This window comes from Halichoerus grypus, chromosome 8, assembly GCF_964656455.1.
Source record: "Halichoerus grypus chromosome 8, mHalGry1.hap1.1, whole genome shotgun sequence".
Classification (NCBI taxonomy): domain Eukaryota; kingdom Metazoa; phylum Chordata; class Mammalia; order Carnivora; family Phocidae; genus Halichoerus; species Halichoerus grypus.
In genome coordinates, this window is record NC_135719.1 from 88,353,775 (window position 1) to 88,370,953 (window position 17,179).

General features: G+C 35.1%; 1 protein-coding gene across 5 annotated transcripts in view; it reads right to left on the minus strand.

Moving 5' to 3' along the window:
• The window catches only part of HEATR5A (HEAT repeat containing 5A), a 108,062-nt gene that overhangs the window by 32,822 nt on the left and 58,061 nt on the right, over positions 1 to 17,179 (minus strand). For all 5 annotated transcript variants that reach the window (XM_078053537.1, XM_036093118.2, XM_078053538.1 and 2 more), the window contains 5 exons: positions 14,397 to 14,556; positions 11,270 to 11,459; positions 10,213 to 10,382; positions 4,870 to 5,008; positions 2,141 to 2,320 (listed from right to left, as the gene is read on the minus strand). In XM_078053537.1, the coding sequence (XP_077909663.1) occupies positions 2,141 to 2,320; positions 4,870 to 5,008; positions 10,213 to 10,382; positions 11,270 to 11,459; positions 14,397 to 14,556 (839 nt within the window). The remainder of the gene's footprint in view (positions 1 to 2,140; positions 2,321 to 4,869; positions 5,009 to 10,212; positions 10,383 to 11,269; positions 11,460 to 14,396; positions 14,557 to 17,179) is intronic.

A 17,179-nucleotide genomic window follows, 5' to 3' on the forward strand; every position in this document is an offset into this window, starting at 1 on the left:
GACAGAGAGCGAGCGAGAGTGTGCGCGTGAGCATGGGGGAGGGAGAAAGAGAATCCCAAGCAGGTTCCATGCTTGGTCGGCAGCGCAGAGCTCAACTCAAGGCTGGATCTCAGGACCCTGAGATCATGACCTGAACTGCAATCAAGAGTTGGGTGCTCAACACATTGAGCGATCCAGGTGCCCCATTTCCTCTTTATATTAACTGTTAACTTATTAACTCTGTTTAACTTGACTTAAAATGGAATTAATGCTATAAAAAAAAGCAACATTTTTTTCCTTAAATTATCTTGCATGTCAACATATTTTGAATGTGTTATGAAAGCAAAGATGTCACAAAATTATGCAAAGTCTTGTCTTAAGACTAAGATAATAAGCCAAAGACTGAAATGCATGTTTTCCTAAGAAGGGATTCAACCAAACTACAAAGGATAAAGAACAAATGGTGAAGTAAAATTGAGCAAGTAAGCTCAAGGAGTATGAATATAAAATAAAAAAAAAAAGAGGTAAAAAAATAGGTGACACATCAGAAAAGTGTAATCAATCTGTCTATCAAGACACATATAGATTTTCTTTCAAAGGAGAAGTCCTTGTAAGTTCTCAAGTAGTGGGGACAGAAGAGAGCCTTTCAACAAAGGAAAACACGTAGAGCACAGTAGTTGAATGAGCAGATATAAATCATTGGAAGGGAACAGGACCAAGGTAGACAGTGGAGAATGTAAAAAAAAAAAATTTTTTTTTTAAATATCTTTCTTCCTTTCACATAATTTAAACACATTAAATTATAAGGCTTGAGTAACTGAGTTTAAGAGCTACTGAAATACAAAACTGGATTTTATTATTTTATTTTAAAGATTTTATTTATTTATTTGAGAAGGAGAGAGAACGAACAGGGAGGAGCAGAGGGAGAGGGACAAGCAAACTGTGCTGAGCACGGAGCCAGATGTGGGGCTCGATCTCACAACCCTGAGATCATGACTTGAGCGGAAATCAAGAGTGGCACACTTAACTGACAGAACACCCAGGTATCCTGGAAGCTGAATTTTATTTTATTTATTTTTTTAAAAAGATTTTATTTATTTATTTGACAGAGAGAGACACAGCAGGAGAGGGAACACAAGCAGGGGAGTGGGAGAGGGAGAAGCAGGCTCCCCACGGAGCAAGGAGCCTGATGTGGGGCTCGATCCCAGGACCCTGAGATCATGACCTGAGCCGAAGGCAGCTGCTTAACCGACTGAGCCACCCAGGCGCCCGAAGCTGAATTTTAAAGTCATGCAGGGAAAGGTTTGAATCTATTTGTGTGTTTTTGGGCAAATTACTTAACCTTTCCAAGTCTTGTTTTCTCTTGTGTAAAATGGAATAATACTGCCTACTCATTGGATGGTTAAATGACTAAATCAGATAAAGTATGTGTAGTACCTGGAATAGAACTGATTTGTCTCCTTTCTTCATCTCATTTATTTTCTCTCTTACTCCAAAGATAAATTTGAAAGACTCTAATATACATTCTCACTAACACTTATCTTATACTGACAAAGACAATAGGGAAATAACATTGTTTTCTAACCCTGTTTGAAATCAACATTATTGAGTGCATAGAAACTCGCCTGCTCAAAATGTTGCAACTTTTGATGATTTTTCTATTAAGCTGATTTGATGCAGTCCTTCAAATATATGTTTGGGGGCATCTGGGTAGCTCAGTCCGTAAGCGTCTGCCTTTGGCTCAGGTCATGATCTCAGGGTCCTGGGATCGAGTCCCACATTGGGCTCCCTCTCCCTCTGCGGCTCCCCCTGCTTATGCTCTCTCTCTCTCTCTCTCTCTCTGTCAAATAAATAAAATCTTAAAAAAAAGTTATATGTATGAAAACAAATGATGGGGCTACTCAAAGTCATGACATCACTTTTATAGTATAAATAACTAATTTTTAGTTTGTTTTATACAGGGAAGTCATAAAAGATAATCAGAAGAATAAAAAAAACCCCACAGGCTTAAGTGTTAGATGTAAACACTAAAATCTTCATTTGAAAAAAGCAATAAGCAATTACAATCCAAATACTCAGACAAAATGAACTGTCACCAGCAATTTTATATATAACGTTTTCACTTTCAATTTTATTTCAAATGGTAACCACTGATACTTACCCGCTGATGCAGCAAGTACATCTTTACAAAGCTTTAACCAGAAGGAGAGCTTATCCACTGCCATAGATGTAAGCATATGATTTAAAGTCTCTTTGATATCATGGCATAACTTCTGATCTGTCTCTTTATCTAGTAAGGTCAATAATGCCCCTTCAAGGCCCACTTCTCTGATGTTAGCATCTGACAAGAAGAAAATCGATGATCTAAGTAATACAGAAAACAAAACTGCCATATGAGAAGCACACATATTCAAAAGTTATTGAAATACTACATGCAAATATTCTCATTGCAAAGTAATAAAGCACCTCAAAGGAGAAACATAAGCTTTGGCCTAGCATCTACTTCCTCTAATTCTGGAAATGCCAAAAGAACAAATAAATTTTCTCTTGAAAATTTAACTTCTTTAGCATTTCTGAAAGCATTTAGATTCTAAAGATTATGCTATTATTACACTATTTTGAAAGAGAAATTATCTTTTAAAGACCAGAAGGAGGCATCACTGGAATAAAAGGTACAGCACAGGGAATATGTCAGTGGTATTATAATAGCATGGTATGGTGACAGATGAGAGCTACACTTGTGGTGAGCACAGCATAACATATAAATTTGTTGAATCATGATACTGTACACCTGAAACTAATTAACACTGTGTGTCAACTATACTTCAATTAAAAAGAAAAGATCAGAAGGAGGCAGCAGGAATGTTTCCGATTACGAGTCGAAAGAGACAAAACAACCATTGTAATGTGTGAGTCATGGCTGGATCCTATATTTGGGTGGTGGTAAGGGAGGGTAGGAGTCATAAAGGATATTTTTTGGATAACTGGTGAAATTTGTGTGAGAACTGCACATTTTATGATCGCTACTAGATCAGTGTTGATTTTATTAAGTGTGGAAATGATGCGTGGTCATGCAGGAGAATATTACGTATTAGGGGTGAGTTGTCATGATGTCTGCAGCCTGCTTTCAGATGGTTTGGCAAAGGTATGCATCTTGTATATGTGGAAAGAGAGGAAGATATATAAAATGAGTGCCATAAAGATACTAAGTAGGTGAATATATGTGTTCACTGCACATTACTTCCAACTTACCCTTTAGTTTGAAAAATTATAAAATTCTAAAAAGGGAATTATATAACAAGTTCTTTACTGTATTTTACTCACATAGCTAGTTCAAGAATTCTAGGAACATATACCAGCATGTTTATACAATCAAAGCCAAAGCAAAAGATGCAGATAATTTCAGTGGTGAATATAAACTGAAGGTTACTTGGGCAGAATATCACACGATTAAAAGATTAAAATTTCTCTGGTTAAGGTAAGTCACCAATTGTTCTCAAATGAGTTCTGCAACCTTTTTGATGACTACTATACTAGTTCAGCAATGCTGATTAACTCAAGCCAGAGTTAAAGTTTTAATACTAATTTAAGGAGCACAGCATGACAGTAAAACACACTGTTGTGTGCTTTAGATACTGGAAAGCTTTGTGAAGCCTGAGACCCTCTAAAAGTATGACAGCACTTTGGAAACTATATACATAAAAGAGTAAGATATTGCCATTACTATTTTTGTAGGTTGTTTGAATTTGTATGCATACTTGGGTTACACACATAATTTTAAAATAAGAAATCCTTTAATTCAGCTCTAAAATAAAGAAGAGGCATAAAAACCCTCTAACCTGAAGAAGACTCATCTATGGTAAGTTTTTTATTAAATGAGATTTCGGAGGAAGAAAGGCACATATGGTAAATTACTTAAAGACTAAATCCAACTTCAATTGATTGTTGTGAAAAAACTTGCTCTAAAATTTGAGAGGCTCTCAAATTCATTAACAGGGATTATAAAACATAGGTAACAGATTGCTGGGCTCCACTCACAGATCTCTGGTTACGCAGATTTGTGATGGGGCCCAATCATTTGCATTTTTTTTTTTTTAAAGATTTATTTATTTATTTGAGAGAGCGAGAATGAGAGAGAGAGAGAGAGAGAGTACATGAGAGGGGGGAGGGTTAGAGGGAGAAGCAGGCTCCTCGCCGAGCAGGGAGCCCGATGCGGGACTCGATCCAGGGACTCCAGGATCATGACCTGAGCCGAAGGCAGTCGCTTAACCAACTGAGCCACCCAGGCGCCCCCCATTTGCATTTTTTACAAGTTCTCAGTGAGGTGGATATTGCTAGTTTGGGGCCCTAAGTTTGAAAACCATTGCTCTAAATCAGTAACATTACTGGTTGGAATGATAGTAATTGTTTTTTTTTTTTTTTTTAAAGATTTTATTTATTTATTTGACTGAGAGAGACACAGCGAGAGAGGGAACGCAAGCAGGGGGAGTGGGAGAGGGAGAAGCAGGCTTCCCGCCGAGCGGGGAGCCCAATGCGGGGCTTGAACCCAGGACCCTGGGATCATGACCTGAGCCAAAGGCAGACGCTTAACGACTGAGCCACCCAGGCGCCCCAGGAATGATAGTCATTGTTAGCAACTGTCTCTTGTAGCAGGTTTAAGACATTACATATTAACTTTTAAATACCATTTTAAAAACACTGGGGAGGCTATGTGCTACGGTGAGCGCTGTGAATTGTTTATGACTGATGAATCACAGACATGTGCCACTAAAACAAATAATACATTATATGTTAATAAAAAGAAAAAAACAAAAAAACCCTTATGTTTATATGGAAGATGTAAGATTAAAATAATCATTTAACCTGGAGATAATGGTGATAAAAAATTACCTGGAGTCAACTCTTCTCTGCTATCCTTAGCAAGCATAACAGCATGTTCTGAAACTTCAGCTGCTTCTCTCTGTACAAGCTGACGTAAACAAGCCAGTACTGCTCTTCTCAATAACAAATAGGGACTACAAAGATTCACCTGAAAAATACCATTTGGGAAATGAAAGAGCTGAAATTCTTGGTGGCATTCACATTAAATCTAACAGATATTCACTGGATCCTTCCTGATTCTGTCCAGCCCATCACTGTGCTAGATGCAGTTTATTAAATACACAGAAACTTCTTCAAACTATTCCAGTACATATTTTTTAGTGTAACTTAGACATAGCTTAAGGAGTAGCACATGTACTTGACTATGCAAATATTCATAAACAAATCCAAGCAGAAGCCTCTTGAGTTTTAGAAGACATAAAATTTATGAGTAAATATAGTTTTGAGATAAAAGAAATACAACTGAGAATTTATTTGTAGCTCATATGTTTGTGCTCATGCAACATTATAATGTTTTATGATTCTCTAAGTAGAAATTTTTATTAAATCCATACAAGCAGTATAGCATACTGGTTAAAAGTGAGGCTCTGGAGTCAAACTGCCTCAGTTTGAGTCCTAGATCCACCACTTACGAGCTATGTGACCTTGGGCAAATTATTTAACCTCTCCGTGCCTTAGTTTCCTTATTTGTAAAATGGAAATAACACTACCCCATGTCACAGGGCTGTTGCAAAATTACCACAAAGAAACATGCAGAAGGGCTTAGCACAGTACCTGGCAAATAATACGTGCTCAATAAATGTTAGTTATTATTAACTATTATTAACAGTCTCTATCAATAGTATTTCATTCAGATGCCATACAGAGTAAGTAAATGCATTTTCAAATAAAAGCAGAGAAGAGTTTTACTCAGAAAACATATTCACCAAAAACACTCTCTAGAGATACACATTAGAGACAACAAATTTTACATATATGTATATCTACTTGTATATGGATATGCATATATGTACATAGACGTGTACATATTTTAGAGATATAGAATATTTTTGCTCATAATGACTCAATACTTATTCTTTTTACTTAGAAGTGTTTGAACAATGTAAATCTCAACAGGTTGTATCTACTGAACTAAATGATATGATTGTGATATACCTTAAATGAACAATTAAAACAAGTCAAAGGTTCTGGATACAAATTCTTAGTGATTCATAAGTAGAATAAAGTATAGAGTTCTTGAAATTTATTTTTTTCTAACTATGAAAGTAAAGACCAGTTTAGTGTGGTTTATGACAATGAATAGGTGTCTTATGCTACTGATTTTCCAAGCAAAATTTGAGAAAGCATAATTCTTACAGTGATCTTTATTTAGATCTCGTGTATGTGAGAAAAAAAAGGACTGAAGTAGGTGAGTTTGTTGAAAAGAGCAGAGGAAAAATTCTGAGAAAAAGAGTAGATGGTGACAGCTGGTTTTTGATATATATGAAACATGTGCAAAGAGAGTGAAACCCTAAATTTTATCAGAAGCCAAAAGACAGAAAAGATTTGTGAATGTATCATCAGTGAAACATATGAATGGGAACTGCTTTATAAATATATTCTATTACACCCTCAAGTCATATCATGAACTCAAAAGTGGAAAGAGAAATGCCATTCACAAAGTCTCAAGTTAATGTCATCCCAGTCACGTTAAAGAACCATTGTTAGAAACTAGTACATAGGATGGGAGAGGAGTTAAAATGTAAAAAGATTAAGTTTACTCATGCCCAAAATTATGGCTGTATTTTACAACAATGACAAAAAAGGCATTCTACAAGGCAATTTTAAAGAAAAGTTAATGAATCTACTAGTTATTTTCACTGGAATTTTACAGGCATATAATACAAGGCAGGTGCAGCATTTATTCAGGCTGGTCAAACACTCTTTTACAGAAAGCATGCTTAAAAGTACTCTTTACTTGTTTGGTAGAAAAAAGATTGAAGGCGGTCACACAAGCAAAATGGAACACTTAATATCTCCATGTCATTCTCCAGCATTTATATTGGGAAGAGGAATAGAGCTGAGTTAAGGCAAACAAACCAAGCAGGCAAAATATAGAAACTAAGTCAAACTGTAATTACAATTCCTTTCTGAAATGAATATATAAATCAAAATGATGCAAAATTAAGTGCAAGGAGTGAGTGCACCAGCTGGAGAAGGTTAGGGAGGATTTATTTACAGTGGTATTAAATAAACACCATGTAACATGCTACACATACTGGACTCTGCATTAATGGTTAGCTTAAACAAAGAGATGCAGGGGAAAACAAGAACATGTACAACCAAAAAAAATAAAAACGACACAAAGAAACAGCACTGCAAACCTCAAAAATAAGTTAGGAATTGAGGGTCAGGGACCTACCAACACAGAATTATCCAACAAGATCTCCTGCACAAAAACAAATGACAGACCGGTCATGACAAAACCAAAAGATAAATACTAGGATGACTTTGACAACAGTCAGCTAAGCATTAAAATATAAATATTGATAGAGCTATCATTCAAATTGGCTTAGCTTCAGCTTTAAAAATATGCCACAATTACTTCATTTTCCAACTTTAAAATATGAGTTGAGCTAAGATCTTGGAAATAGTCAACTCAAGATGTAAAGATATAAAATATACAATAACTTAAAAATGTACATTTGTGTCATTAGGTTTTCCTTTGGAATCTCTCATTAAGCCTCAATAACAAAGCCAGATCAAGTAGACATGAGTGTTAAAGGAGTGATCTGGATTGCATTCACATGAGCAGGTGTCCAGCAAGGGATAAAGTTAATGGTTTACCTCATCACAAGTTAATGATAGATTTTTTATTCTTGGAAGCCAACTTTTAACACTGAAAGTACTCAGAATTCCTAGTGTAGCTAAGACCAAGTTCAGAATGGAAGTTAAACAGCATGCAGTTAGAAGAAAATTCTTTCCGGTAAGATTCTTTCCTAATGATGAAATGTATTCCGAATATTCAGGGAGTTTCAATTAATATGAAAACATTTCATGCTAAATAATTAAAATCTCTGTACAAAAGAAAATATGATCATAAAGTTGTTAAATAGGAAAGCAAAAGCAATTTTCTTACTACAGGGAATACTCTAAAATATAATAAATTCAGGGTGCCTGGGTGGCTCAGTCATTATGCGTCTGCCTTCGGCTTGGGTCGTGATCTCAGGGTCCTGGGATCGAGCCCCACACAGGGCTCCCTGCTCAGCGGGGAGCCTGCTTCTCCCTCTCCCACTCCCCCTGCTTGTGTTCCCTCTCTCACTGTGTCTCTGTCAAATAAATAAATAAAATCTTAAAAAAAAAAAAATATATATATATATAATAAATTCAATCTAATAAATTCAGAATAGAAGCTTACTAAAAAAATTAAGACAAAATTAACAAACTATAGTGATAGCAATTTTTAAATGATTTCTGTAAGAAAATCATTTTACAGCTTAAATAAGAGTAACATAAATAAGATTTGTTAATTGTTAATTTTGATTTTCTCAATTGCTCTGAATGTTCCTAAAACAAAAATCTGATAGTGTCTCTATTCTTCTTTATATGTAATCTTTCTCAGTCCAGGGGAAAAAAAAAAAAGAGTAATGAATTTGATATCTAATTCATCAAGAATTAGTAGTAAGTTTTGTTCTTTATTTCTCAATAAACTTAGTAAATGAATTAATGCATCAGTTAGACAAATTTCAAAAGCCTACCAATGGAAAATTTCTACTATAACTCAAGAAAAAAAAAGGCAGTATAATGGAGTGAAAGTCTGATCAACTTGCAAAGGAGTGGCTATTTTTCGGTAACTGGTTTTGGTGATGGCTCTTGGAACAGAAAGAATAATATTCCTAGGGAAAAGTCATTGAGTGGTAAAGGTAAAATCCTTCTTCCAGTTAGTGCTATTTTCTCCAAAACATGTTTAACCCAGACAGGAACCAAGTTTCTATGAGAAAAGTCAGTCACATCCTCTTTTAAGAGTCTTATGTAACTTTGTGAAAATCACTATGAAGATTAATATAATGTATAAGTTATATGTTAAGAAAATAAAAACTATGTATTAAGTGGTTGGTTATTAAGTGCCTGGGACATGTGCCTTTACAGGTGGCATCTTGTGTAATCCTTGTGTTCTACAGACAAGTTAGCTAAGGCTGGAAGAGGTTGTGGGACTTCCCTAAGGCCACAGAACTAGGAGGTGGTAGAACTGAGATTAAGAGCTAACCATCAAGTGGGCGCCTGGGTGGCTCAGTTGGTTAAGTGACTGCCTTCGGCTCAGGTCATGATCTGGGAGTCTGCGGATCGAGTCCCACATCGGGCTCCCTGCTCAGCAGGGAGTCTGCTTCTCCCTCTGACCTGCCCCCTTTTCATGCTCTCTATCTCAAATAAACAAAATTTAAATAAATAAATGAATAAAATCTTTAAAAAAAAAGTGCTAACCATAAGTATAAAGTCAGTAAGAAATAAAGAAATGGGGACTGAACTACAAGTTGAGAAACTGGATTCTAGACTTAGAGCTACCACTATACCTAGGTACGTTACCTTGGGCAAATTATTTGACTTTTTGGTCCTTGATTTATCTTTTTTATTGGGAAGGTTGGTTTTAGTAACATTTGAGCTTCTTTCAAGGTCTGAAATGCTGCATATTCTGCCTCAAGCTTGTAAATGAAAGGTCTGTCTAAAGTAATGATTCTCAACTGTCATGTTACTAATGGGAGTGTGTTGTGGACATTCTGGGGCAGAAATGTTTAAAAGCAATGGTGGTGTTTTAATTCCAAATGTAACTCAACTTTTGAGGCAAGTCTAGATAGAAACTGATGATACTCAAGGTAAATCTTAAAACCACTGACGATTATGAACCACTTCACCAGAACTTTTAGCATTCATCTTGCCATATTTATTAAACATATTATTAAAACCCAGATATTGATGGATATGCCACTAGAATATTAAGGAAAAATGTTATTTGCCCATCTGGGGTGGAGAGAACTTTGTATGTAATTATGTGGAAAAAAGGAAGGAAAAAACAAAGACATCACATAAACTTTTCCATGTCTTATGGCATTTATACAGTATCCGGGACATTTAAGCACCCTCTATATGTTTATTGACTAATGAATAAATATTCCAAATGTTAAGTTCAACACTAAGAGAAGAAAAATGAATCAATATATGAGAGGTTTAAGATGTGATTATATAAGAGTTGGCCCTACCCCCTAAAAAAAAGACTAGAACTGAGAGAAAATAGCTATTGTACACAGACTAGAGAATAAATAAACCTAAGTTTCCAATGAAAAAAAACTAAGGACTCACTAATAATTTTATACTCACACAGAGGCAGCTGACCAAGTTAGACAGGTTGACATGTCTTGGAGCAAACATATGAAGCTGCTGAAGGCAAGAAATGGCCTGAGCTTGAACAAGGCAGTCTGGATTATCTTGCATCACTGCACAACCCAAAAGACAGGAAGTTCTTAAGGTGGAAATGGAAGTACTATTACCTAAAAGGAAAGGAGAGAGCTTTGAATAATTGGTCTATGAAATCATTCCTCTTTAAGCATATATTACTAGGTTTAAATTTTTTTTATACCAATTTTAAACTCAAGGATCTGTGAAATAAATTTCTTCTACAAAAGCAGGGATAATCCAGGTGACAGATTTTTAGGTTATGTTAGTCATTCTTACTCTGAAAAATTTATGTCAACATAAATCATTAGGCAAACAAGAACCTAAGACTAGGTTATATCAAATTTTTATGAAAAGTAGAACTAGAAATGGCTAATGAACTTAGCCCTGCTTATATTAGTTGAGTTGCTTTCAAATATTAAAATCATAGACTTTACATTTGAATGGATCAGATTATCTGAGCTTTGGGACTTAGTCACTTACTTCTTAGAAGAGATGAGTTCTTTAAACTATTCCACTTGGTGTCTATCACCTTAATTGTTAAGGGAAGCATTTAAAAAAATGTATCTAATCTTTCTAAATATGGTACTCCTTGTCTTTTCAAGGTAAGAGAAATCACACTGAATGGCATTTCACAAAATATATGATTACCTACTATGTATCAATCACAAAGGCTTTTCAACTTTTCCTTCATTTGATAGAGAAGGAAACCAAAGACCAAAGATTTTCCAAAGGTCACCGAATTAAGTAGCAGTGGAGCTTACATTAAGTTTCCTCGTTTCTATGTGATGTTCTATTATGTCAACATTCAGAAGTCAAAGTCTTCTTCCCAAGATGACTATCAACATTCTGCCCATGGATTTGCATAGAATATTGTACTAAACTTCATTTCACTGCCAAGTATTTGAGTCAGTAATAAGAAATGAATTCATTTTCTATGTACATTTTGAATGTAAAACATCACAAAATGAGTTATGCATACCCTGTAGCTCTGGACCCAACGTAGTAATAAGGGCATTCAAACAGCGACCAAGACTTTGGTGAACTTCAGCATGAGTAGGAGGCACATTTAACAATAACATTATAATAAGAGAAAGGGTGGGTTCCACCTGCATATGATAGAGTGGGCCGGCAGAATCAATTATCAATGATAGCGAATGTAGTGCCCAGGTCTGTGAAGACAGAGAAAAACAATTTAAAGTGCTACAGCAGCATTAAGAAACATAAAACATAGTGAATTGTTCTTTGTTGAAGCAAGTGATAAAGTAACAACAAAGTAAAGTAATTTGTGTGCTATTACTAACCTGGAGAGAGAAATAGAGAACATAAGAAGTTTAAGAAAAGATCTAATCATCTAATTTAGAATGATAAACTGAAATCTCAGCACTAAGAATTCCAAGTCTATGTTTGGTTCTTTAGCTAACAGCCTGAAATGAATCTAGTTTGTTGAAAATTGTTTACTATTTAATCTATGTGAACAAAAATTCCAGTTTTTAAAAGATTCAAAATAAGTAAATAAAAGATTCAACAAAATCTACAAGTACATGCAGTAATATGGACAAATCTCTTGAACATAATGTTGAAGAAAGCCAGACATAAAAGAGTACATACCATATGATTCCATTGACATAAAGTATAAAAGCAGGCAAAACTAATATATGATGTTGCAAATTAGGATAGTGGTTATCCTTGGTGGGACAGGTAGTAACTAGAAGAGAACATGAGGAGAGTGTTTGGGGTACTGATAATGTTCTATTTCTTGATCTAGGTGCTGGTTACATGGTGTATTTAGTTTGTATACTTTATTCATAGAGATGCACACTTAAGACAAGTGTACTTTCATAAACATATAAAAATAAGTATATGTATAAAATAAGTATATATTATATAAATATTTCTTTATAAAACAAATTGAAATGGCTTTGAGCGAAATCTGACCTGCCATATGTTTTTACAAATAAAGCTTTACTGAAACACAGTCCTGCTCATTTATTTACGTATTTATGACTGCTTTACTGCTACAATGGCACAACTGTGCAGCTGACAGAGACTGCACGACCGACCGACCTGTAAAGTGTACACAATTTACTATGTAGCTCTTAATAAAATACATTTGTCAACTCTGGCTTAAATGAACAAGCCTCTCCTAGTACCTCAGGATGGGGCTGTCTTTGGAGACAGGGCCTTTAAAGGAGTTAAAATGAGGCTTTTAGGGTGGCCCTAACCCAATGTGACTGGTGTCCTAAGAAGAGAAAATCTGGACAGAGTGACACTAGAGATGCATAAGCACAGAGGAAAGACCATGTGAAGACACAATGAGGTGACCACCTGCAAGCCAAGCAAAGAGGGCTCAAAAGAAACCAAACTGGCTGACACTTTGATCTTGGACTTCCAGCCTCCAGAACCATGAGAAAATAAATTTCTGTTGTTTAAGCCACCAATGAACGAATAAATGAATGAACAAATGAATGAATGTAACAAGACTGATAACCAATGCAGTCAGATGATGGGTATAATAGGGTCCTTATAGTATATTCTACTTCTTTGTATGTTTTAAGTACATAAAAAGTTCTCCCTTTAGGAAAATGAGAAGTTTTACCCCTCTTACCAGAAAGCTTATAGTACTTTAAATGCTACAAAAATAAACTGTTAAGAGATAGCAGTAATCGAGAAGAGTTAGATTTGATGACACTGGAAGTCACTAAAAGCATTTAATCAACAAAAACGTATTTGATATAAAAGTATGTGCATTCACAACAGACTTCTTAAAGGGGAAGAAGAGAAATAGAACAAATAAAAACAAAAATTGCTATAATAAAGGAGGATGAAAGAATGGACACCTTATAAATTAACTCAGTCAACTACTGGATGATGATGAGGAGGAGACTATTTGTAATATGGTAATTCAAAGAAAGAGTAACTGTGGATTAGGGATGTTGAAATTTGACGAGAAGGTGGTTAAACTGGATCTCAGAACACTAGAAAATATGGATTATCAGACAGGAATAGTAAGGGAAAAGAACAATAGGAAAAATCTAAGTGCAGATATGAGAAAGGCACAGGTGGGATGAAAATAGGCAGGTCATCTGTAAGAGAAGCCAGTACTTTCGGGTAATAATAGACAGGTTCCTGGGTCAGCTGATAGGACTTGAATGAGGTGATTTAGGAAGCAATAAGCAGTTTCCCCAGGTTTTTGATAGGAAGTGGCAAGATGAAAGTCTTTCAGGAAAACAAATGTGTCTTCACATCTAGGGGGAGTTGAAAAGAACCTAAAAATACTGCTATAGTAATTAGGAACACACAAGGGAGGCAGAGATAAGATAAGGGGAGAAAAAGGGCAGGAAGAATAATAATCATTCAAGATTTGATTAAGATATCAAGAGAATGAGGATATTAACTGAAATGGGTTAAGATGTGTACAATAATAATGGAAAACTGGTTAAGAACATGGGTTTAGAGTTCATGATTTGTGTTCTTGAACTGATTCCATGATTTATTAGCTTTCAGCCGTGAGCAAGTTACTTAGCTTCTTTAAGTTCCAGTTATTATTATTTTTTTTTAAGATTTTATTTATTTATTTGAGAGCGAGAATGAGATGGAGAGAACATGAGGGGGGGAGGGTCAGAGGGAGAAGCAGACTCCCCGCTGAGCAGGGAGCCTGATGCGGGACTCGATCCCGGGACTCCAGGATCATGACCTGAGCCGAAGGCAGTCGCCCAACCAACTGAGCCACCCAGGCACCCTCCAGTTATCTTTTTGTATAAGGGGAATATACACCGTAGATTGCTGTGAGGCTTAAATATGTTAATGTTTTAGAAGAATATAAAACAATCCTTGGTACCTATTAAGCTCTCCAAAATAGTAAATGTTATTATTAAGATGGGAGGAAGATCCATTTTCAGAAAAAGATACTGAATTTGATTTTAGAAACTCTGAGTGTGAAGTAAAGATAGATAGTGAGATTTGAATTTCAAAAACCAGTCAAGGTTAACAATGGTTTGGATATTTATTGGGGGAGGGATTATTTATAAATTAACAATGGTCTATAAAAACAATCTGCATTATATACAAATCATGAATTTCAAGAAGATATCACATGGGGTATTTACCTGCACATCAGGGGAAGTAGTGTCCTGAGACAAAGTATAAAGGATTCCAACACAAGAATTCAAATGTTGAGAAGAACTTATTCCTCCTAAATATCTATGTAGGGATCCCAAAGCCAATGAGTATCCTGTTCTGGTAACCACATCCCTTGCTGATTTCAATCTATAATTACGGAAATAAAAAATAATCACTGAACAAAACTAATGCATGTACACTGTCACTTAGGCAAAACGTTTTGTATGAATAGCTGCAAAATTCAAAAATATATTTACTGTTAACTGATAAAAAAAATTCTGAAATGACCTGAAAGGTATCTTGAAAAGAAAAACATTTTAAATAAAAATGTCTTCATATTATTAATGATTAAGTATGAATAATTTCAATGTTTTTCAGAAATACACTAAATTTGTAAGACAAGCATTATTACTTTGTTAAGTTACTTTTTACAAGTTGAAGTACACAATATCCTATTAGTTTCAGGCATGTATCATAGCGATTTGATATTTTTATACATTATGAAATGATCCTCACAATAAGTCTAGTTACCATCTGTTACCATACAAAATTTCTGCAATATTACTGACCATAGTCAAATGTTATACATTGCATCCCATGACTTATTTATTTTATTACTGGAAGTCTGGACCTCTTAATTCCCTTTACCTGTTTTGCACCCTCCTCTCTTCTATGGTAACCAACAGTTTATTTCTTGTCTATCTATGAGTTTGTTCATTCTTTTCTTTTCACATATAAGTGAAATCATATGGTATTTGTCTTTCTGTCTTATTTCACTGAGCATAATACCCTCTAGGCCCACCCATGTTGTCGCAAATGGCAAGATTTCCTTCTTTTTTATGGCTAAGTAATATTACACACAACATCTTCTTTATCCATTCATTTATTAATAGACACAGGTTGCTTCCAGATTTTGGGTATTGTAAATAATGCTACAATGAACACAGGGGTGCAGATATCTCTTTTAATCAATGTTTTCATTTCCTTTGAATGAATACCCAGCGGTGGAATTGCTGGATTGTATTTTTAATTTTTTGAGGAACTGCCATACTACTTTCCATAGTGGCTGGACCAATTTATATTCCCATCAACAGTGTATGAAGGTTCCCTTTTCTCCACATCCTACTTAACACTTGTTAGTGTCTTTTGGATATTAGCCAATTAGGCAAGTGTGAGGTGATGTCTCATTATGGTTTTGATTTGCATTTCCATGATGATTAATGATGTGGAGAAGGTCTTCATGTGCTTGTTGGCCATCTCTATGTCTTCTTTGGAAAAATGTCTATTCGGTCCTCTGCCCATTTTTTTAAAATCAGGTTTTTGACATTAAGTTGTATAAGTTCTTCATATATTTTGGTTATTAACCCCTTATCGAATATATGATTTGCAAATATCTTCCACCATTCATAGGTTGCCTTTTTATTTTGTTAATGGTTTCCTTCATTGTACAAAAGCTTTTTAGTGTAAGGTAATTCCACTTGTTTGTTTTAGCTTTTGTTGCCATTGCCTGAGGAGCGTGACCTTTCCCCTAAATACTGCTAAGATTAATGTCAAAGAGTTTATGCATATGTTTCTTCTAGGAGTTTTATGGTTTCTGGTCTTACTTCAAGTCTTTTATCCACTCTGAATTTCTTTTTGTATACAATATAAGATAGTGGTCCAGTTTTAATCTTTTGCGTGTAGCTGTCTTGTTTTCCCAACACCATTTATTAAGCAGATTGTCTTCCCCTGTTGTTTTGTTTTTAAAGTAAGCTCTATGACCAAGGCGGGGCTTAAACTTATGGCCCCAAGATCAAGATTTGCAAGCTCTTCTGACTGAGCCAGCCAGTAGCCCATTTTCCCCCCATTATATATTCTTGACTCCTTTGTCAAATTAATTGACTAGATATGTGTGGGTTTATTTCTGGGCTCTCTATTCTAACACATTGTTCTGTGTTTGTTTTTATGCCAGTAACATACTGTTTTAATTACTATCGCTTTGTAATATAGTTTGCAATCAGCATACCTCCAACTTTGTTCTTCTTTCTCAAGACTGCTTTGGCTATTTGGGTCTTTTATGGTTCCATACAAATTTCAGGATTTTTTTTGTTCTAGCACTGTGAAAAATGTCATTGGTATTTTGATGGGGATTACACTGAATCTGTATATTGCTTTCAGTAGTATGGATATTTTAGCAATATTAAATCTTACAATCCATGAGCATGGTGTGTGTGTGTGTGTGTGTGTATTAAAATATGGAACGCTTCATGAATTTGCATGCCATCCTTGTGGAGCATGGTATATCTTCCCATTTATTTGTGTCATCTTCAATTTCTTTCAACAATGTCTTAATGTTTTCAGTGTGCAGGTTGTTCACTTCCTTGGTTAAACTGATTCTTAGGTATTTTATTCTTACTGACAATAGTGATTGGGATTGTTTCCTTAATTTCTCTGACAGCTTGTTATATGTATAGAAACTGATTTCTGTATGTTAATTTCATATACTGTGACTTTACTGAATTCATTTAATTCTAACAGTTTTTTGGTGGAGTTTTTAGGATTTTCTAATTTTGTATTATGTCATCTACAAACAGTGACACTTTGCCTCTTCCTTTCTAATCTGGATGCCTTTTATTTCTTTTTCTTGTCTAACTGCATGGCTAAGACTTCCAAAACCAAGGTGAATAAAAGTGAAGAGAATGGGCATCCTTTTTTTGTTCCTGATCTTAGAGCGAAAGCTTCTGGCTTTTGAGTGTGATAGGTGTGGGCTTGTCATATATGGTCTTTTTAA